The sequence below is a fragment of the Vipera berus genome (genome assembly GCF_964194415.1).
Source record: "Vipera berus genome assembly, chromosome: 9".
NCBI classification, from domain to species: domain Eukaryota; kingdom Metazoa; phylum Chordata; class Lepidosauria; order Squamata; family Viperidae; genus Vipera; species Vipera berus.
In genome coordinates, this window is record NC_138212.1 from 3,022,990 (window position 1) to 3,045,427 (window position 22,438).

The 22,438-nt window shown below is 42.9% G+C and overlaps 2 protein-coding genes across 5 annotated transcripts; both read left to right on the forward strand.

Moving 5' to 3' along the window:
- The first annotated feature begins 401 nt into the window (after positions 1-401).
- On the forward strand, positions 402-6,053 carry SELENOW (selenoprotein W). 2 transcript variants are annotated; one of them, XM_081335399.1, is made up of 6 exons: positions 402-558; positions 2,956-2,980; positions 3,230-3,283; positions 3,982-4,056; positions 4,697-4,814; positions 5,867-6,053. In XM_081335399.1, the coding sequence occupies exons 1-5, from the start codon at positions 530-532 to the stop codon at positions 4,769-4,771; spliced, it is 258 nt and encodes an 85-aa protein (XP_081191525.1). In that variant the 5' UTR covers positions 402-529; the 3' UTR covers positions 4,772-4,814; positions 5,867-6,053. The 2 variants fall into 2 exon arrangements, with proteins under 2 accessions (XP_081191525.1, XP_081191524.1); XM_081335398.1 differs by lacking the exon at positions 402-558 and adding an exon at positions 956-1,070.
- A 1,846-nt stretch (positions 6,054-7,899) lies between these two features.
- Positions 7,900-12,952, forward strand: LOC308671777 (histone H3.3A). 3 transcript variants are annotated; one of them, XM_081334212.1, is made up of 4 exons: positions 7,900-8,042; positions 10,596-10,754; positions 10,968-11,160; positions 12,478-12,952. In XM_081334212.1, the coding sequence occupies exons 2-4, from the start codon at positions 10,627-10,629 to the stop codon at positions 12,604-12,606; spliced, it is 450 nt and encodes a 149-aa protein (XP_081190338.1). In that variant the 5' UTR covers positions 7,900-8,042; positions 10,596-10,626; the 3' UTR covers positions 12,607-12,952. The 3 variants fall into 3 exon arrangements, with proteins under 3 accessions (XP_081190338.1, XP_081190340.1, XP_081190339.1); XM_081334214.1 differs by having other exon boundaries at positions 10,968-11,121; XM_081334213.1 differs by having other exon boundaries at positions 10,599-10,754.
- The last annotated feature ends 9,486 nt before the right edge of the window (positions 12,953-22,438 follow it).

Consider the following 22,438-nt stretch of genomic DNA (forward strand, 5'->3'; position numbering starts at 1 on the left):
AATAAAAAATTAAAATAAAATAAAATAAAATAATAAAATAAAATAATAAAATAAATAAAATAAAATAATAAAATAAAATAAAAAATAATAAAATAAAATAAATAAAATAAAATAATAAAATAATAAAATAAATAAAATAAAATAAAATAAAAAATAATAAAATAAAATAAAATAAATAAAATAAAATAAATAAAATAAAATAAAATAATAAAATATAATAAAATAAAATAAAATAAAATAAATAAATAAAATAAAATAAAATAAAATAAAATAAAATAAAATAAAATAAAATAAAATAAAATAAAATAAAATAATAACCAACACTGATAAGCAAGCGGGAACGGAAAGATTTCTGGTATTTTTGGGGGGTTTCGTTTCGTTTCCACCTCCCCTTCCTTTCCCCAGGCGGTGGTATCGTCCGAACGTCGGGTTAAAACCTCGGGCAACGCAACGCTCCAAATCAGAACGTTGGAGGCCCGAAGGTTCTGCTTGCCCCCACCCCCCGGAGGAGGAGGCGGCGCGCGCAGCCATGGCGGTCAAGATCAAAGTGGTTTACTGGTAAGGAAGCGCCGTCCGGGGAATTCCCGCTTCCCGCGCCGTTGGTCTGCAGCCGGGAAGGGGCTTCGTGGCAGGCGGGCCCCTCCTGGAGACCTCGCCCGGCTTCGGCGTTGCTCCCCTCGCCCTGCAGCGGGGTCCTTGGGGTTGTTTTTCCCCCCCCACCCGTGTGTGTGTGTTTGTGTGCGCGCGCTTTCTGGGTTTCCTAGGCCAGGGGTAGGCGACCTTGGCTCTTTTATGACTCGTGGACTTCAACTCCCAGAATTCCTGAGCCAGCCGTGCTGGCTCAGGAATTCTGGGAGTTGAAGTCCACGAGTCATAAAAGAGCCCAGGTTCCCCTCCCCTGGCCTAAGTGTTGCAGGTTTATCGGTGGCAAGACGCAGCATTTTATAGCCGTCGGAATCTTGCCATTTTTTCCCCCCGTGCATGGGCTCGTAACAATTTTTAAAATAAATGGAATGGTTCCAGTTTGCAGGGAGATTAATAGGGCAAGTCCTTCTGGAGCCCGAAGGCAGGTAAACCAGCTGCGCCCTTCAGTCACATGGCAGGCAAAAAGGGAAGTTAATGGCGTCGGAAGCCAGGGACGGTGGCTGTGTTAGGGGCTGAGTAACTTAAAACATGGCTTACCAAATTATATTTGGAGAAGCGGGGAGGGGGGGGGTGTTGTTGGATCCTATGCCTGGCATCGTGGAGCACCCCAGACTAATAATAATAATAATAATAATAATAATAATAATAATAATAATAATAATAATAATAATAATAATAATAATAATAATAATAATCTGGGAGTTTGGGCTAAGCCTTGTGTTCAGAGCTGAGGAGGAGATGTGAAAGCCTCAAACATTTCCTTGAATGTGAGATTTGCAAAAGTTGGCTTGCGCTGGCTGTTGAGTAAGATGTTTAAACAATGGGGCATTGATGCTGGCTTCTTTGGGATGGAAATGCATTAAGAGTCGCTCTGTGAATGAAATGGGGGGCCTGTGACTTTGATGTATCAATAAAATTAAAAAGGCCTATATGTGCATTTAGGCCAGAGGTGGGCAACCTTGGCTCTTTTACGACTTGTGGACTTCAACTCCCAGAATTCCTGAGCCAGCCATGCTGGCTCAGGAATTCTGGGAGTTGACACCAGTCATAAAAGAGCCCAGGTTCCCCACACCTGGCCTAAGTGTACAGGCAATGGCTCCCCCCCCACACACTTTTAATAAAACTTTGCCACTGAAGGAATGAGGCAACTAGATAAGCTCCAAAATTCCTGTGCCCCCACCTGACCATCCCATTTGGAGGAAAGACTCCTAGAGGATTCTCGCTTTGGGTTCTGCACCGTCAACGAGGGTGCAACTGCGGCTTGCTAGCAGACCAAACTCGGCCTTCCACACAGGGCTCCATCTCTCCAGCACCTATAACCATATATATCAGAGTAAGAGAGCTGGAAGGGACCTTAGAGGTCTTCTAGTCCTGTTCAGGCAGGACAGCCTATCTACCATTTCAGACAAACAGTTGTCCAACCTTTCCTTGAAAGCCTCCAGTGATGCAGCACAACCCACAACTTCTGGAGGCAAGTGGTTCCACTGATTAATTATTCTGTCAGGAAATTTCTCCTTAGTTCCAGGTTGCTTCTCTCCTTGATTAGCTTCCATTCATTGCTTCTTGTCCCGCCCTCAGGTGCTTTGGAAAGTAAGTTGACCCCCTCTTCTTTGTGGCAGCCCCTCAAATACTGGAATGCTGCTATCATGTCACCGTTAGTCCTTTTCACTAGACATACCCAATTCCAGCAACCGTTCTTCATGTTTTAGCCTCCAGTCCCCCAATCATCTTTGTTGCTCTTCTCTGCACTCTTTCTAGAGTCTCGACCTCTTTTTTACATCGTGGCAACCAAACCTGGATGCAGTATTCCAGGTGTGGCCTTACCAAGGCCTTGTAAAGTGGTATTAGTACTTCACGTGATCTTGATTCTGTCCCTCTGTTAATGCAGCCTAGCACGGTGTTGGCTTTTTTGGCAGCTGCAGCACACGGCTGGCTCATACCTATCCCTAAAAAGCTACATTGAAATGCTCTTTCGTGCTTTTTTGTGCTGTAAAACAGCATCCGTGACTCAGTTTCTCTGGCTAAAAGCTTTCTACATGTGGCTCTTAGGGTTTCCCATTGGCTGGCATTTTTGGCATTGCCTTGCTGGGCTGAACAGCAGCGGTAAATCCAGGACTTCCCAAAAAAAAAGGTATCTTGAGGTTTTGACAGGTCCAGGAAAATGTATCCGCATTTGAATGCTTGTTTCTGGATTTGCCAACCCAGGGATCTGATTAAGCATAATAGAGAATTATGATGATGATGATGAGACAGCTTTTTGTGCTGACAAACAGAAAGTAATGTTAATTTTTCCTTTTGTTTTGATTCTAGTGGAGCCTGAGGCTACAAACCCAAGGTATGTCAATTATTTTTAATTGTGAGCCACCCTCCCCTATGTATGAAATGGGCATCCACATGCATGTATGAAGTAAAAATAAATTTAGTCCCTTAGCAAAGATACTTGGAGCCTAATTGCTCAGATAAGCAGCTTGCCAGATGTGGGAAATCTGACTTTTAACTGCATTAACAGATTTAATTTCTCTGAAAAAACATTGAGCATGGATTTTTCTGAACTTTATAACTTTCTCCTTTTTTCCCCTTGTAGTTTCAACAGCTCAGAAAGGAACTCGAAAAAGAGTTTCCGGGCAAGCTGGAAATTGTGAGTCTTTTGAGCCATTCCTGATTTTGGCTTCCTTTTCTTGCGGTCATCTCCTGGGGTTCCTAAATAAAAGTAGATTTGGGGCAAGGAGAAAGATTTTGTCATTTGGCTGGTCATTTTAAGTCGTTTATCAACTGCACTATAATCAAAGGTTTTCTCTCTATGAGGACGTGATGTAAACCGAAAAAGTTGCTTTAGTACATCTGATCTTTTACAGAACCCTTGCATGTAACGTACTGAAAGATGCTGAGGCTGAGAACTGAGATTTCTGCAGGGAGTCCTGGACTTAAAAACAGTTCATTTAGTGACCATTCAGAGTACAGCGGCACTGGACTTAACGACCGTTGTTCCGCTGGCTCAGGAATTCTGGGAGTTGAAGTCCACGAGTCATAAAAGAGCCAAGGTTGCCTACCCCTGATCTACGCCAATGTTTCTCAGCTTCAGCAACTTTGAAGGTAACTCAAAGGTAACCTTGAAAGCAACTCCCAGAATTCCCCAGCGAGCATGCTGTGTTGGGCTGCCCCTGCAGGAAGAAAACAGGCGCCATCAGGTTGGATTCGGTGCATAGAGAAGCGTGCGGGAGAGGGATCTGGATTCTAGGAGAAGATGGTTGGGAAACCCTCGACGGAGAAGTGGGTCCTGCGTTTGTGTTTCTGCCTGTGGTTGTTAAGGAGTAATGGCGTCTTGGTTCCATCTAGAGCGGAGAAGGCACGCCACAGGTCACGGGATGGTTTGAAGTGATGATAGCCGGGAAAGTGGTGCATTCCAAAAAGGTAAGCAGGTCAACAAAAAACCCTTGCACTGAAACCCACAGACCACGAAGAACGCCATTGTTGGGAGCTCAGCTGTACAAATTGTGATGGTCAAGCCTGAAACTAAATAAACCACAGTATGGCTTAGCAGGGTATTTGGATTCAGGGTTATTAAGCTACAAGAGAAGGGGCTGTCTGGAAGACAATTGGGTTTTGTTTGCAGCTCTTTGACCTCTGGGGAGTTCGTGTAAAGTCCACCACGGAAAGGGAACCATGGCTACTTTGTGTGTACAAACACGTGGGTGTGGAAGGAGCTGGGCTGTAACCCTTCTGTAACTATTATTTAATACATAGGAAGTCTCTCATTGTGGGAGAATTCAAAGGCACAGTTTCCTGTGCCTTTGAATATAGTTGAACTTTCTTCCTTCTTTCCCCACTTTTATAAATGCTAATTTCTGTTGAGAACAATGTTTTCTCTCATTAAGAGAGAAAAATCTACTTACAGTGAAGGGCAGATGTTTTTCCAGGAAGTGTAACAGATGTGCCTGGAGGCAAGGGCTTGGGCGTGCGCTGGCCTGAAAGAGTCTTTGCCATTCTCTCTTAGTACTGCAGCAACTTTTGTGTTGCTTATACAGCAGAATTGAATCCTTCTTTTCTCTAGAACGGAGATGGCTTTGTGGACGATGATGCCAAACTCAACAAAATAATTAAGGCCATTAAAGCAGCTTTGGCATGAGGACGACTTTAAGCATGGGCTAGCAGCTCAGAATGCAACAGAGGTAAAAATCAGACTTGTTTTGAAGCTCATTTTATTCCAGTTGTATTCTTAAAAGACCTCTGTCTAACAAAGTATCAGCTATATGCTGGGTCTGGGGCCCCTATAGGGATGGCATTGCCCTTTTACTTCTCAAAGGGTCCCACTAAAATGTTGCTTTTCCCCAAACTGAAATGCATAAGCCCTTTTTTAATAGACAAAAAAAAAAGATTTGATACAGAAAACACTTTGCTCTAAAGACTGATCTGGCGGTGACCTTTTATTAATGTTGGCTTGGATAATTTCTACAGATGGCTTTGCCCGTGTAGTGCACATCTGAAGCCTAAAAAGGCTAGCATGTATTTTAAAAATAGCTTCTATCATTCTATCTAGAATGAAATGTGATGACTTTTAATGCTGTTTCCAAAAATAGCTATAAATATTAGCAATCCTTCATTCTAAAGAATGTTTTGTTCTTGGTAGTATTTATGAAGTTTAAACCCGTAATCCGGGGTTTATGATTCCTCAGTTCATAAAACATTGAGGCTTATGTGAAATATTTTTAAGCCATTATCTGAGTGGGGCTCTCCTCCCCCCATCAATCTAATCATAAAGGTAAAGGTAAAGGTTCCCCCGCACATGCGTGCTAGTCGTTTCTGACTCTAGGGGCCGGTGCTCATCTCCGTTTCAAAGCCGAAGAGCCAGCGCTTGTCCGAGGACGTCTCCGTGGTCATTTTTACGTGCTTTCGAACTGCTAGGTTGGCAGAAGCTGGGATGAGTAACAGGCACTCACTCTGCTACGCGGCACTCGGGATTCGACCCACCAAACTGCCAACCTTCTGATCGACAAGCTCAGCGTCCTAACCCACTGAGCCACCGCATCCCTATAATCTTAATCATAAAATAGTCCATATCTAAAAGTAGGGCACACAGTCTTGGCAGCCATCCTATGAAAACATGTTCACATCTGCAGGAAACTCAAAGCCTTTTCATCTGGAAAGACATGGTGCTCTACAATGGCTAACTTTTCCTTGTACTTGCAGATTTTTAAAAAGAAATTTCTTCTTTATTTGGTAGCTCAAGAAAAATCTGTTTTGCTCATCTTGGCAAATCGCTCGATGACGGGAGCTGCTGAAATGTGTGACACCTGGCAGTTCCCTGAAAACTTTGCGCTGGATGCCAACTTGATCAAGGCCAGATGGAAGAACTTGTGCTCTAACTCAGTGTTTGGGTGAAAATTAAAAATTAAGCTGGCAACTCCTAACACATCTGTCTTCTGTTTTCAGTGTATGCTGCATGCAATTATGGCTTTGGTTTTTTTAATACTTGCATTTGTGGGAATTGTGAGAAAGGATTTACTAAAATAGGAAGAGTGGAAGATTCATCAAATGTTTGCTTTCATCGTACATAAATGCTTCCAATATATGATGGAACCAGATGCAAAAAACCCTTTTGAACTATAATTTTAGAATCCTAGAACATCTTAACTTGAAAATGTGCATTCTTCTTTCTTTCCCAGTGCTCCTAACTTCCCTATTGCAGGATTGTGTGCTTTATACCCACTACTGATTTATTTGCTGAAACATTGTCAAATGCACTGAACATTTAATAAAATGTTACTTCCAAGAGGTCGCAACCTGTGTGAAAACATTGTGCACAACATTCAATCTGCCCCTATGGCACAGTAACACTTTAGATTCTGTTGCAGATTGATACATTATTTACCATACTTTTATATCCCACCTATTCTCTGAATAGAACAAGTGTGATTGGACACAAAAGGAATTTGTCTCTGTACAGAAGCTCTCAGTGTAAACACCAGAACAAAGTGATAGGTTATAGGTCATAAATCATAGTTATAATTATTAATCAGATACAAAAAAACAAGTGATAAATCTTAAGATACCAATAGGAGAAGATTGTAGGAAAGATAAGAAGGAAAGATGAGAAAGATAATGGCAATACAGCCTACTACATGGGTAAATTTCTTAGGCCTATGACAGTGCTGTGGGAATTAGGTGTTCAGCAGTGATGGCACAGGAAAAAAATTCTCTTTGTAGTTGTTTTGGCATGCAATGTCCTATAGTGGAGTTGCTAAGCGAGACAGTTGTGTTTTGCCCCGTTTTACGAATTTTCTTGCCACAGTTCGGCGAATCACTGCAGTAGTTAAGTTAGTAACAGTGTTGTTAAGGGAATCTGGCTTCCTCTGCTTGTCAGATCGCAAAAGGGGATCACATGACCCCACTGCAATTGTCATATAGGTATGAGTCAGTTGCCAAGCGTGTAAATTTTAATAATGCAATCCTGGGGATGCCGCGACAGTCCTAATGGTCCCAAGTCCCTTTTTTCAGTGCTGTTGTAACATTGGACGGTCACTAAGTGAATTGTTTGTAAGTCAAGGACCTGTATATACATCCATCCTAGCCCTTTATAGTGAGTGCACCTAGATACTGTAGACATCTAATATAAAGGCATAGAAGACACGAGAGAAGATATAGACTAGATGGATGATGAGAGGTAGAAATTCCCTCATGAAGGCAACGGACTCTAGATATCTAACAATGACATAAAAGACAGAAGACACTCAGAGATAGACGAGAGATGACGAGATAGATGGGATGATAAAAGAGGGAGAAGTTCTCATGAAGTCAACGGACTGTAGATATTTAACATAAAAGACAAAAGACGAATCAGAGATATAAAATACATATTTATTTTTATTTATTTTATTTTATTATATTATATTTGTATACCGCCCTTCTCCCGAAGGACTCATATTATGAGACAGACGACAGAGATAGATGAGATGATAAAAAGCGGTAGAAAATCCCCTCAGGATGGCAACGGATCCACGACCGGCATCCTTCTGCACCCCCTTCGCTGAGGGTCCCGCTAAGCCAGCTTTATAAATCCTCCATTTATCCCCGGGTAGCCTCATCCCAGCCGCTCCGGAGCCGAGAGTCACGGCTGGCGGCGCCGCCAAGCCCACCGGGGCTCGGAAAAACCGGGCGAGGAGGCATCGGGGCCAAGATGGCGGCCTGCGCGCCGGATTCACCTCAGCTGACCCTCCCCCTCCCTCCTCCGCTCCCTCCTCCTTCTCCAGCCCCGGTGCATGATGGTTAAAAAGCCTGGCCCTGGGACCCGCCATTTTCTGTGGGGGCAGGCGGGAAAGGCGGGAAGTCGGCGAGGAGGCAGCGCGAGCGCGGCCGCGACACGACCCACGGCCGTAGAAGCGCGAGGCGGACGAGCTCAGGTAAGCCCAACACCGGGGAGGGCCCCCGCCTCGCCCCCCCTTTCGACGGCGGGGAGTGGGGAGAGACGAAAAAAGGGGGCGAATTGAAAACTGAGGTCGTTTGAGGCGATACGTTTCATCTCCTGCCCCCCCCCAAACCACACACCCGTGGAAGCTTAAATCCCGCCTTCCGTGTGCCTACCCCGGCGATTGGTGGAAAGGGCGACGATTACGGTCGCTTTCGTGATAGGCTGGAAAGGTGGAGGCTGATTGGCGCCGAGTCGGTGTCAGTCTGCCTTGGAGCCTTGGAGCCATCCCGCCCTCCCTCTGCTCTTTAGCGAGCCCGGGCTAAAAGGCGATTGGGTGGCCGCGCGCGGGCCAGTCGGAACGAAAAGCTCCGCGGCGTACGTGCGTTCGGTGGGGGCGGGGGAGAGTCTGGTGGGTGTCCCTAAGGTTCCCAACAGCCAATGGGAGGAAACGGTTTCCGCAAAGGCTTCTGGGGCGTGGAGTCTTCTGTAGTCTCGCGCCACCCAGCCGCCTCAGTATAGGTGCCACTTCAACTCCCAGGATTCCGAGCTGTTTATTTGGGAAGGACGCTCTAAGTAGGAATTCTGGGAGCTGAAGTTGCATCTCTTAATTATCTCGGGAATGTTAATTTCGAGGCTGCCGAGCTTTTCCTTTTTCCCTTCCTCGTTTTTGTTCCTGGGCGCTGATCCTACCCTTAATAGCTGTTTCATTTATGACAAGGAACTCTTATTCCGTTTTAGTTAATTTTTTTTAAAAAAACGTCCTTTTGCTGCCTTTTCGTTAAAAGCTGCAGCCTGACAAGAAAACAGAATCCAAAGCTGGATTTTTTTATGTGTAGGTTTTGCAAATATTTAACATTTTGCTTGTGCTGCGAAGTAATTGCCTGCCAGCACATTAATCCTTGTTTTATTTATTGCAACTTCTGTGCTGCTTCAATCAGAGCAAGTGGCTTGACAACATCGGAGAAACTGCAGGCAGTCCTCGACTTATGACGATTCATTTAGTGACCGCTCAAAGTTTCAACGGCACTGGGGAAAAATTGACTTATGACTGTTTTTCACAGTTAAGGCCTTTGTGGCATCCCCGTGGTCACGTGATCAAAATTCCGATGCTTGGCAACTGGCGTGTACTTACGACGGTTGCAGCGTCACGTGATCCCCTTTTGTGACCTTCTGACAAGCAACGTCAATGGGGAAGGCAGATTTACTTAACAATTGTGTGACTAATTTCACAACTGCGATGATTCACTTGACAACTGGCAAGAAAAGTCGTAAAATGGGGCAAAACTCACTTAACAAATCTGTGTACCCGGACACAATGCAAAAAACTGTCACCAGACGTTTCTAATCTGAACAGATCCAGCACCATTTTTTAATCTCGGGGGATTAAACACAGCCTCAGTAAGATCATTCTCCTCCAAAACTGCTTTGAAGCATCCAGTTTTTTAAAAAAAATGTGGTCCAGGGGGTCCAGTGGATTTTACTTGGAGCTAAGGACTGTAGGCATGCCTGGCAGTTTTATAATACCGAAGTTCTCAACTTACAACCAGTTGCTTAGTGGCCATTATGATGGACTTGCAAAAGCTACTTAGCACCCCAGTTTTGAAGTGACAGTATCCCCCTTGCAATCACAGAATCATGTTTTGGGCACTTGGCAACCGGTTCATCTTTACAGCTCTTTACATCCTGCGGTCACATAACTTTGATTTTCAAAATTTTTGGGTGGTTTCTCTTGCTTCTGATTTCCAGCAAAAAAAAAACACTCATTGGATAAAATAGATCCATTTAACAACTGGTGCATTTGCTTAGCAACTGCTGCTTCCGGTCACACGATGACTTGACTTAATGACCCCAATAACTTGCAACTGTAGTTCTGGACTCAGTTACTGTCATTTATGGTTTACAATCCTAAATCAAGGACCACTTAGCCTTATGAGTTATTTTAGAATAAGAGAGGTAAGCATTGCCCAGAACTCAGAATATCACTTTTTCTCAAGCTGAGTGATTTGTAAATAGAAAAAAAGGGTTCTTTTATATTAGTTTACAGAAGAAACTCCTGAAATAACACAAGTATGTTGGAAGAAAGAGGCTGTTTCAAGAGACACACATGTCCACACAACATTTTGGCTGCCAAAATAGGAAGAATTATTTTTTTGAAAAATAGGAAGGTTGTGGTTTTTATTTTTCTTTCTCTCATTTTATTTATAAATATATTCTTTGTAAGCAGACTGTTTTCCAAGAAAGCAAGTTGATTTTGTACACCGAGTTAAATATTTGAAAATTTATCTCGGGCTTCTTAAGTGTTTTGTTTTAAGAGACTACGGTTTTTTAATTAGGTTTTATCGGGTTTTTAAATAGTCATGTAATTATTGTATTTATTGTTTAATTCTTTTTTTAAAAAAATTTCATCCTATGTTTATTTTTATTGTTGTGAGCCGCCCTGAGTCCTCAGGGAGAAGGGCGGCATATAAATTTAAGTAAATAAATAAACAAACATGTTGGAAGAGCGTTAACGTCTTTTTAATGAAGGATCCTGTCTTTTTGTTAGCAGACGTCTTGCATCCTAAGAAACTTCCAGAATGGCCCGTACCAAGCAGACTGCTCGTAAATCCACTGGTGGGAAGGCGCCACGAAAGCAGCTGGCCACAAAAGCCGCTCGAAAAAGTGCACCGTCGACTGGTGGAGTGAAGAAACCTCACCGTTACAGGTATTTGGTGGACTTGGGGAGTGGTTTCTGCCAGCCCCCCTTCTCACCTCCAGAATTATCTGTCCACTAGGGAAGCGTGCATGTCCATTGTGTTTGATTGCCACTATTAACAACTTCTCTGTGGAAAAGAACCTTTCTGATCCTTATGGAATCCTGGGGATTGCTTCCGGGAGGCGAGCCGCGTAAACTTATTTTTCACGTCATCCCATCTAGGCCTGGCACTGTGGCCCTGCGAGAAATCCGGCGGTATCAAAAATCCACAGAGTTGCTGATCCGCAAGCTGCCGTTCCAGCGCCTGGTCCGCGAAATTGCTCAGGATTTCAAGACAGACCTGCGGTTCCAGAGTGCTGCCATCGGGGCTTTGCAGGTCGATGTTTCCTCAAAATCTCTCTCTCCCGGTTTTAAGGTGCAGTTAGACAACTCTTCCGCTGACAGCCAAATGTATCTCAAAAGGGTTGTTCCAAAGGCCTGTAAAACTCTGTCCCCTAAAACTGCCAGTACTACAAGTTTCTGTTATGTAGTGCCCTTTCTTCTGGAATGAGAGGTCTCTGGATTTCAGCAGAGTTCTCTGCCCTGCTAAGACTGGGGAAGTCCAAAGGCTGGAAAGCTCTCTATTGAATAAACTACTAAGGCTTGGAGGGGGGAGGGGCGGGAAAGAACTGAAATATCCTCTTCTTTCCTTCTTTTTTCCCCTTTTGTTTTTCTTTCTTTTTTTGACGTTGGCAGTCTCAAGAAAGTAACAGTTTCCAAAATAGAATAGACACTATGGATGTGATGGGAGCAAGGAAAGATCGGACAGTAATGGTAAAGATGGAGTAAATCAGCGGTCCCCAAACTTTGCATGTTGGCCCAGCTTTTGGGGGGAGAGGGCAACCGGGCCTATGTGTGTGCTTGACACACATGCACACACAGCTCAATTAGTTGAGATGCGCACCTACGCACCAGCCTGCTGTTTCTGCAGCCCAGGTGGGGATTGGGGACCCTTGGTGTAAACTGACAGTCTTTTTAGGCCACTCTGATGCCTCCCCCCCAAAAAAAATCAACATTGGTTATATGGTCTTTTTCCTAAGTTAAGTCTTTAATTTCTCGGAATTGCTATTTTTTGTTCCTGTGGCTTATTATTTTTACCCTTGATCTGCATTTTGCATTAGGTTGTTTATCTCAAAAGGAAAGAATTTGATAAGTACAAGTTTAAGTTTATTGAATTTATATACCGCCAACTAGGCTGAGTTTGAAATACGATGTATTAACAGTTCCCTCGTGTGTGTCTGTGTGTGTGTAGTCCTCGACTTACGGCCATTTGTTGTGACTGTTCAAAGTTACAACGGCACCAGAAAAAGTGACTTACAAGCTGTCTTCAGACCTAAAACTATCACAGCAGCCGCACGATCACGTGATCGAAATTTGGGCACTTGGCAACTGTGTCGTATTCACGCATTCACAACAATTGCCATCTACGACCTTCCCAGCTAAGCCAGTTTTAATGGGGGAAGCCAGATTCCCTTATCCACCATGTGATTCGCCTAACACCGGTGGTGATTCGCTTAACAGCTGTGGCAAACCAGGTCATAAAGTCGGGCACAACCCGTTTAACAACTGCCTTGCTTAGCAATGGAAACTCTGGCTGCAGGTGGAGGATTGCGCCTGTGTACGTTTATTCAGCCCATCCAATTGTGTGTCGTTATCCGTCCCTTTTCTCATTGTGCTTTTCTCTGCCTTTTAGGAAGCCAGCGAGGCGTACCTCGTGGGTCTGTTCGAGGATACCAACTTGTGTGCCATCCATGCCAAGCGGGTCACTATCATGCCAAAAGACATACAGCTGGCCCGTCGCATCCGTGGTGAACGAGCTTAAGTTCCACTCCCTTTCCCACACTTAAAAAACCCCCTTTCTTGGCAGCCCCACCCTGTTCGTGTATTAAAATACACTCCAGGTTTTCCTTCTTTCTTTCTCTCTCTCTCTCTCCTACTCCTACTCCTCCTACTCCTGTTTGTAGTCGCTAGGACATGTGAGGAAACCTTAGGTAATCTATCATAGTAGCTCTCCCAGATCAGGAGACCTGATTGCTATTCATCATGTACAAGCAAAACAAAAAAAATAGAACGAAACCTTTGAAATCTGCAAGACTTCTGGATAATGTTTTTTTGGAAAACTTTTTTTTCCCCAGAATCGCAAAAAAATAAATAAAAAAATCCAAACCCAACGCAAGGACATTTTTGAAATAATCCGGTTTTATATACAGAACTTAAATATAGTTGTAGACATTTCAGCAATAGAGTTTTTGGTCTTGAGTTTGTAAAGTGTTTGCACAAACACTGCGCACTTCTGTTTACTGTGCGGGGGTGTTTTTTTCCTTTTCTTTGTATTTAGGCAAGGAGTGCTTTCTTTAATTTCCTATTTTCCATTTGTCTTGTGTCTGTGACTCTAACCTTTGTATCAATAGGGAACCACCTTGAGGCAGTAAGGAAACAAATAAATGTTAAATGAAAACAATCAGGCTTCTTTCCTTTTGGCTTCAAGGGAGCGAATACTTTTTCTTCGATGGACAGACCAAAAGCTCTTGTGTTTGTGAAGCTCTTCAAACAGATACGCCAGAATGGGAAACAAATGATATACATGGCATTCGTAAAGCACTCTTGAATAGAAACTTTGGCAGTTTGTTCAGCACTCCTGCACATCTCTGTATTATCCTTATCCCTAAGCAGAAAAATAGTTTGTGTGTGTGTGTGTACAGTGGGAAAGGGACGCGGTGGCTCAGTGGGTTAGGACGCTGAGCTTGTCGATCAGATGGTTGGCAGTTTGGCGGGTCGAATCCCGAGTGCCACGTAGCAGAGTGAGCGCCTGTTACCTGTCCCAGCTTCTGCCAACCTAGCAGTTCAAAAGCACGTAAAAATGCAAGTAGGAAAATAGGGACCACTACGGTGGGAAGGTAACAGCGTTCCGTGTGCCTTTGGCGTCCAGTCATGCCGGCCACATGACCACGGAGACGTCCTCGGACAAGCACTGGTTCTTCGGCTTTGAAACGGAGATGAACACCGGCCCCTAGAGTCGGAAACGACTAGCACGCATGTGCGGGGGAACTTTTACCTTTACCTTATACAGTGGAACCTCAGTACTCATGGTTAATTAGTTCTGGGAGATGCGATGAAAGAAGCAATTGTTTCCCATAAGGAACAAGATAGTGTATCACAAGGCAACTGACACAGGTTCTAACTTGTGCGTTGAGTACCAAACAAGTACCGGGACAAAATGTTTGCGTCAAAATGCATCAAGTACTAATTATTAGTACCGCTGTATAAATCCCTAGTGAGACCACACCTGGAAAACTGCAACCAATTTTGGTCACCATACTACAAAAAAGATGCTGAGACCTTGGGAAAAAAATTAAGAGCAAACTAAGATGATCAAAGGCCTGGAGACTAAAACATACGAAGAACAGCTGCAGGACTTGGGTTTGGCTGGTATAAAGAAACAGGCGACAAGATAGCAGCATTCCAGTATTTGAGGGGCTGCCACCATGAAGAAGGGATCAAACTATTCTCCAAAGCACCAGAGGGCAGGATGAGAAACAATGGTTGGAAACTGACCAAAGAGAGACGCAACCTGGAATTAAGGAGAAAGTTCCTAACGGTGAGAACAATTAACCAGTGGAACAGCTGGCCTCCAGAAAACGTGGGCGCTCCATCGCTGGAGGTTTTTAAGAAGAGACTGGACAGTCACTTGTCTGAAATGGTACAGGTTCTCCTGCTTGAGCAGGGGGCTGGACTAGAAGACCTCCGAGGTCCCTTCCAGCTCTATTCTATTATAAGAAGTTTGATGAGTTTCAGAGCAGTTGAGTATCGAGATAAAATTGGCAAAGGTTGAACTTCCTGTAAAACGCCTTCTGGTCAGCAGGGGGCAGTAGAGTCATTCAAAAACTACCAAGGGAAAAATGCATGCAGAGACACACACACACACAAAAAAAATGCAATAAACTCAAGCCATACATGGCAAGCCTGTGGTTTACATGGCAGATTTGGCTCAAACATGGTTTGTTTGATTTTCGCTTAGCTAGACGTAGTGGACAGGACAGGATATGTGAGCATTTTTGCCCCCTTCTTGATTTTGTTCTTAAATCGCTCAAGAGTTTCGTAGAATCTCCCTTACGCTGTTATTTATACGCTTAAAAATATTATTTATTTATAAATCAGACCTGGTTGTGGGAGGGGAGGAAGCTGTTCATCAAAAGAGCTCGGGATATCCACAGGAGGCAAGGAAAGCTTAAATGAACCAGGAGATCAGGGATTCAGCTATCTGAGGAATTCTGGAAGTTGAAGTCCACAAGTCTTAAAATTGCCAAGGTTGGGGACTCCTGGTGTATAGGTAATCCTCGACTTCCCACCATCTGTTTAGTGACCATTAGAAATTGCATCCTCACTGAAAAAAGTGAGAATCGATTTTCACACTTAGCGACTTTTATCGCTTCACGTGGTCAAAATTCGGGCACTCGGCACCCCCCCCCCCCCCGTAGCATTTATGACAGTTGCAGTGTCCTGGGATCAAGGAATCGCCATTGGCAACCTTCCCAGCAAGCTTCTGCAAAGCAAAGTCAGTGGGAGAAGGCAGATTTGCTTAACAACCTAAGTGACTCGCTTAATAACTGGCAAAAGGGTTATAGAACAGGACAAAACTCAACAAAGATCGTTCTTAGCAACGGAAATTTTGGCCACAATTGTAGTCGTATGTCGAAGACTACCTGTACATGTGACTCCAGCCTGTTCCTGTTTCCTCCACCACCATCCTGACAGTTCTGCCCTGGAACTGCTGGCAGCCTTTGTCCCTCTCCCTGGCACATTTCTCAAGGCATTAACAAGAGCTTGGAATTCCCGGAGGGATTTGCACACACGGGTAGTTTTGTTCTGGCTGTGATTTCCCCCCACCCTTGAGCCTTGGGGCTTGGGGCTTGCGGGGTTGGACAGTGGCCTTACTGAAGGGGTCAACTATGCACTCCTAGAATCCTAGAGCTGGAAGGGACCTCAAAGGTCTTCTAGTCCAACCCCTGCTCAAGGCAGGAAGACCTTATAATCATTCTGATCAAGTGGCTGTCCAGTCTATGTTCAAAAACCTCCAGTGATGGAGCAGCCGCAACCTCTGGAGGCAAATTGTTCCACTGGTTAATTGTTCTCCCGCTCAGGAAATTTCTCCGTTTCAGATCTCTCTGATACGCTTCCAGCCATTACTTCTTGTCCTGTACTGAGGTGATTTGGAGAATAGGTTGCCCCCCTCTCCTCTGTGGCAACCACTCGAGTATTGGAAGATGCCATCATGTCTCCCCTAAGCCTTCTCTTCAAGAGGCTAACACACCTGGTTCCACCAATCATTTATCGTAAGGTTTAGCCCCCAGACCCTTTATCATCTTTCTTGCTCTTCTCTGCACTCTTTCTAGGATCTTGGCGTCTGTTTTGTATCATGGCAGCTGAAACTGAACACAATCCTCCAAAGGTGGCCTCACAGGTGTAGTTCAGGTGGCTGGCTGGGGAATTCTGGGAGTTGAAGTCCACATATCTTAAGGTCACCAGGGTTGAGAAACACTGGTGTGTGAGTTAGATCTTTTAGCTTATTCAGATAAAATAATTTTTATTGTCATTTTTTACTGTAAGCACACTAGTCCACATTAAGAATGAAATTCTGTTGTTTGCTCTCAAAAGAAAGTATATATCTACCCATACACATATATAACACACATATACATATGCTATATACATACATACATATATACATACACACACACACACACACACACACACACACATATATATATATATATATATATATATATGTATGTATGTATGTATGTATATATGTATATATGTACACAGACATACACACATCCATAGGTAGGTAGACAGACAGACTGATTGATTGATTAACCAGTGGAACCACCTGCCTCCAGAAGCTATGAATGCTCCAACACTGGAAGTTTTTAAGAAGAGACTGGACAGCCATTTGTCTGAAGGGGTATACGGTTTCCTGCCTGAGCAGGGGTTGGACTAGATGACCTCCAAGGTCCCTTCCAACTTTTATTATTATTATTATTATTATTATTATTATTATTATTATTATTATTATTATTATTATTATTATTATTATCATCATCATCATCATCATCATCATCATCATCGTATAAGCATATAAATATTAACCACTTTCTAATCTGAATACATAGCAGAAAGAGGAAGCTTGAGAGTTCACAAGGTTGATTCTATATGGAACAAAACCGTGATTGAATCTAGATGTTGTTCTTTGGATACCACGAAGCCCCCTCCCGGAAGGTAACAAGGAAAACAGGTCATGAGGAGGTGTAGCGTCCCAGGCAGCCCTGTTTTAAAAACCCTAACTTCTGCAAATCATAAAAAGCCTCAACCTTGCAAATTATGATTAACCAGCCACTTGTTTTGCCCTCTAGAATAGTTCACGGTAACTCAAAACAGTGGTTAAAGTTAAGAACAGTGAGTTTAATTCTCAGCCTTGGCAATTACAGTTATGAATTGGGTTGGTTTGCCCTGAACCAGTTTTTCTAAATGACAGCCCCAGATTAAGGGATACAATGAACAAAGGAAGAACGGCAAACCTGAGATTTGTTGGTGTGCCTCGTATTTCTTTATATCCCAAAGAATGATGGTTTAGCAATTGCTGATTGTAATCTTACGAAGGAAACAACAATGCCCAGACCCCTAAATCTGGAGAGAATAAACAGGTCATTCATAAGAACTATCAGGCCTCGGCATTTTTCTCTCTTAACAAAATATAGAAATGCTATGGATTATTGTCAACTTTTGCAAATACAAAAAAGGTTACTATATATATGTGTATGTATGTATGTATGTATGTTTAGGTCACTTATGTAAATAACCAGCAGGACCAAAACTTTAATAAGCAAACTTTTGCAATGAAAACGGAGCAAAACAATCTCATTGTCAGGAAGTTAGGTAGTTAGGAAGAAAGATAATTTGTCCCAATGCAAATACTTTTCGAATGAGCCTTAAGCATTACATGCTATCTTAGGACAGTTTTTCTTTCTTTCCCTAAAGAGTCACCTGTATAATTTGAGGAGGGGGGAGGAATACATCAAGGCAACGTGATTCATCCTTCACAGTTTTTCCCCTCTTATCAAATGCACAACTCCCGCATGCAAATGTGTTCGTTTTTTGCGTGCAAAATTGTTTCGCCACGTGCAGATTTGTTGGGGCCCAAATGCGAATATGTAAACGCGCCAGTCTCTAAAATTCATGGGAGAATTTAAAGAAAGAAATTTAAAGAAAGCTATGATGATTGAATGAAAGCAATGCCTTTTCCCCTATTTTTATTTCTTTGTCCTTCCAGGGTCGTGAGGGTATATATCTCAACCTTGGCGCTGCGAAGATATGCAAATTTCAACTCCCAGAATTCCCCAGCTATCTCTCAGAAATGGGAACAGGATAAGGCTGGGGCTATCATGAAGGTTTGGGGACAAAACTTGACAGAAGAGTTTTGAAGAGGGAGCCAAATTAGTATCTTAATTATTCGATCAGTCTCCAAAAGATAAGACACCTTTTGGAGGTGAATTGAGAAGACTCGGCTGGCCTTGCAAAAGTGCTTCCAGATTAGCCATTTCGTTGTGAAATTCGGTGAACGCAATGTGCTTGTTTTGTTCTCCAACCAAACTCTGATCAGGGAATTAGATGGAGCCAGGCTTTTTGAAAAAGCTTGAGCTAAGCCTGCTGAGGAATTCTGGGAACTGAAGTCCACAAGTCTTAAAGTTGTCAAGGTTGCAGAACCCTGCCCTAAGCCATAAATGATAGGTTGGCCAATCACTTTGGGGGGGGGAAAAAACTTCAGTTGCTGTAACAATAAAGAGAGGAAGCATTAAGAGCCCACTCACACCAGGCAGATTGCATTACATGTAGTCCTCGACTTATGACCACAAGGGAGCCCAAAATTTAGGTTGCTAAGCGAGACAGTTTGGCCCCGTTTTATGATCTTTCTTATCACCGTTGTTAAGTCACTGCAGTTGTTAAGGGAATCTGGCTTCCCGCCTGGCTTGGCTTTTCAGGAGATCCATAGAGTTGATCACACGACCATGGGACAGGGCAACCATCATAAACCATCAATGGTTGCTTGTTCAGTAAAATGTATGGTTCCGGGTAAGAAAATTTGAACTGCGATTCACTGGCACAGTGGCACCTATGTGAAAAACTGGGTTTTTAGTTTAAGACACAGATGCATGCAATCTTCCACAAGTTTTGTGAAGAGAGAATAATTCCGCGGTTGCATATGTTTCCAATTTCAGGGGTTTTCAAATTTTATCCAAAGTTCTCCATTTTTTTTTAAAAAAAAGATCATGATTTAAAAAAATACATATCAAACAGGAAAACGGTTCTGAGTGATCGTCTGGCTCAATTCAAGGACAGTTCCATATATGTTTTTAGGCCTGAAGAAATTCTGTTTCAGATTTTAGACTTTTTTTGAAGAGTTTATAGAGTATTTGAGGGGGTTTCTTTAAAAAAAAATTGTGCAAATTACGTTTCACCAGGGGTCTTTGAATTTTGCATCTGTGGATTTTGAAGGACAAAACGTAAGACAGACACTTTAATTTTCTACTGTGTCACTCAAAGGACCTCTAGCCTTATTTTCTTGGAGAGAAAATAAGCCAGCACTCTCAACACTTCCCGAATCTGTGGATTCCTGAAAGATTAGAAACGGGCAGTTTCCCTTCCCTTCTCCAGGGTAAACAAATCTATCTCCCCCCCCCCAATTGAATTGCTCAGCAAATGATCAAGATGTCCCATTAAACTGGCATTTGTTCCAAACTCTGTTTTTCCTCTAAGTTTTCTGCAGGAGAGAGGAGAGGTGTTAATTGGACTCCTGCCTCTGGGGTTGGGTGAATGAGAATGCCTGTTTGTATCTCAAATTAAATCCATTTCCATATTGACTATGTTGATTCTAATTAACCAAGAAGGAGAAAGACCCCCTGGTGAAGTTGGAAGAGAAACCCGCACTGCAAAGAGTAACACATTAATTGCAGCATACAAAACTGGGGGGGTGTGTGTTTCCGGAGCCGCTTTTGATTAGCTAAGGCCTGGCCCATTGTTTCTGCCAGGGACTGTCAAAATGTTGGTTTAATTTTTATTCAAACCCAACACCCCCCTCCATGTGCCATGTCCATCACACATTGGGTAAGAAACTAACAGAAGAAGAAGAAGAAGAAGAAGAAGAAGAAGAAGAAGAAGAAGAAGAAGAAGAAGAAGAAGAAGAAGAAGAAGAAGAAGAAGAAGAAGAAGAAGAAGAAGAAGAAGAAGAAGAAGAAGAAGAAGAAGAAGAAGAAGAAGAAGAAGAAGAAGAATTTACTGCAGTATCTTGAGCACTGTATGCTTAGAAATGTTAAACTAAATTTGTATATCAATGACCACTATAGATGCCGTAGGCCAAATGTCCTTATGAACAGATGAGTTGAAATTGTCCTGATAACTAAATGTTTGGTCAGTAAGTTGGTCGGGGATTGGATTTTTCCTGAAATTGGCCAACTATAGATTTGAAATAAGTTGGGTTTGCAAGTTAACCAATCCTGTTATTAGATTGTGGCTATACTAGTTATGTGAACCTGGTGTCTGTGGTTTGTCAGCCACAATTTAAGACTTGGCATAGTTATAATTTGGTGAGTGAAATGTAGTCTGTCTAGTCTTCTATGTCTGTCTGTCTATGTCTATCTGTCTTATATCTATATCTATCTGTCTACCAGTCTATCTATCTGTCTGTCTGTCTAGTCTATTTATCTTCTATATCTGTCTCTCTCTGTCTGTCTGCCTATCTGTCTACCAGTCTGTTTGTCTGTCTGTCTAGTCTATCTATTTATCTTCTATATCTGTCTCTGTCTGTCTGTCTTCTTTCTATCTGTCTGTCTGTCTACCGGTCTATCTGTCTAGTCTATCTATTTATCTTCTATATCTGTCTCTGTCTGTCTGTCTGTCTGTCTGATTATCTATCTATCTATCTATCTATCTATCTATCTATCTATCTATCTATCTATCTATCTATCTATCTATCTATCTATCTATCTATCTATCTATCTATCTATCCTCCCCCTCCCTTTAAGCATATATGGCCTCAGATATCCAAATTATTTTTATCACCCTCAAATTTTCTTAAAATTGGCATGTCCCATGCTCAAAGAATGTAGATGGAATTGTTGCTTCTTTGAACATGATTGCTTCAATCTACAATCCAGCTATACTGTACTACAATCAGACATTAAACTTCCAGTAAAAGATAATTACACTGTGTGGGGTTCTTGGTGCTCTCTGAACTTTGTTGTTTGCTCATACACATTTCATTACTCAACTAGGCAACAAAGCTAGTGAGTGTTGGGTTTGCTTTGTTGTTAGCTGCGAAGTCGTGTCCGACCCATCGCAACCCCATGGACAACGTTCCTCCAGGCCTTCCTGTCCTCTACCATGTTCTGGAGTCCATTTAAGCTCACGCCTCCTGCTTCAGTGACTCCATCCAGCCACCTCATTCTCTGTCACCCCCTTCTTCTCTTGCCCTCAACCTTTCCCAGCATTCGGCTCTTCTCCAGTGAGTCCTTCCTTCTCATTAGGTGGCCAAAGCATTTGAGTTTTAGCTACCTCTTTATAAACAGTAGCTTGCCCTGCCAGCGTTGGTGGAGGTATGCTTTTCTCCTGGGTACCTTAGTTCCTTGATCAGGGTTTTGTTTTCTGCTACATTGTTTGTCTGGTGTTAATCCCTGCTTATCTGGGTGTGCATTGCTAGGAAGGATGTGCTGTGATTTTCTTGTTTCCTTCTTAGCTTTTTGTTGTCTCTCTTGAATGGTGTGGAAAGGTGATTGATCTCTATGTGTTCACTGATGGCTGACTATTGAGATCAGCCCGACTGTACTCATGAGCAACTTAAGAGCGGTTTACTCTAATTACTCTAACAGCGCTTCGTGCAATATGCTAAAGCTGGCTGAATGGGTTTTGGGAAGTTTTGTATGGAGCATTTTATTGAAATTACTGTGCAGCTGTTGTCCTAGCATGTTGCATAAACCGGATAGGAACTCAGCCATTCAAATTTGTGCCTTGGTGCTTTAGCTGAGCACAACCCAAGTATGAGTGAATATGGATGCAGTCCACAGAGGCTTAATTTCAGAATAAGCAGGCAGAAAAGCAGGTCATTCATGCAACTGAGGAAAGTCTACTGGCTTTATGTAAGAGAATCAGAATACTGTAGAGGTTGGAAGGGAACTGCAAAGCACATCTAGCCCAGCCCTGTGCAAGAATATCTAAAGGCCACAGATTGACTTAATGACTGTGGTTTTGCTTAATGACCAAGGTGAGTTGCTTAATGGCCGCTGCCAAAAAGTCATGAAATTGAGACAGGCAACCCATTTTATGACCGTCACGGCTTATAACAATGATGGGCAGGCTCCATTGTGGTCATAGATCAAGGACTACCTGTATGTATTTAAACACTGATATTATGTCTGGACTCCATCTTTTCTCCAGCCTGAATAGCCCACTTTCCTGAATAGCCCACTTTCCTTGCAGAGGTGTTCTCAAGACCTTTCTCCTTTGCCCTTGTTCTATCCTACCATATTTTTAGATAATTTTCAGTAAAATTGCCAAGGGGATTTTAAGAAGTTGACAATGATGATCGTGCCTGATTGAAAACG

Bases quoted from the DNA above. Each gene is read 5' to 3' on its own strand.
- LOC308671777 (XM_081334212.1), top strand. From the start codon at position 10,627: ATGGCCCGTACCAAGCAGACTGCTCGTAAATCCACTGGTGGGAAGGCG. The intron at 10,755-10,967 runs GTATTTGGTGGA...CATCCCATCTAG, and splicing joins AAGAAACCTCACCGTTACAG to GCCTGGCACTGTGGCCCTGC. The intron at 11,161-12,477 runs GTGCAGTTAGAC...TCTGCCTTTTAG, and splicing joins CTCTCTCTCCCGGTTTTAAG to GAAGCCAGCGAGGCGTACCT.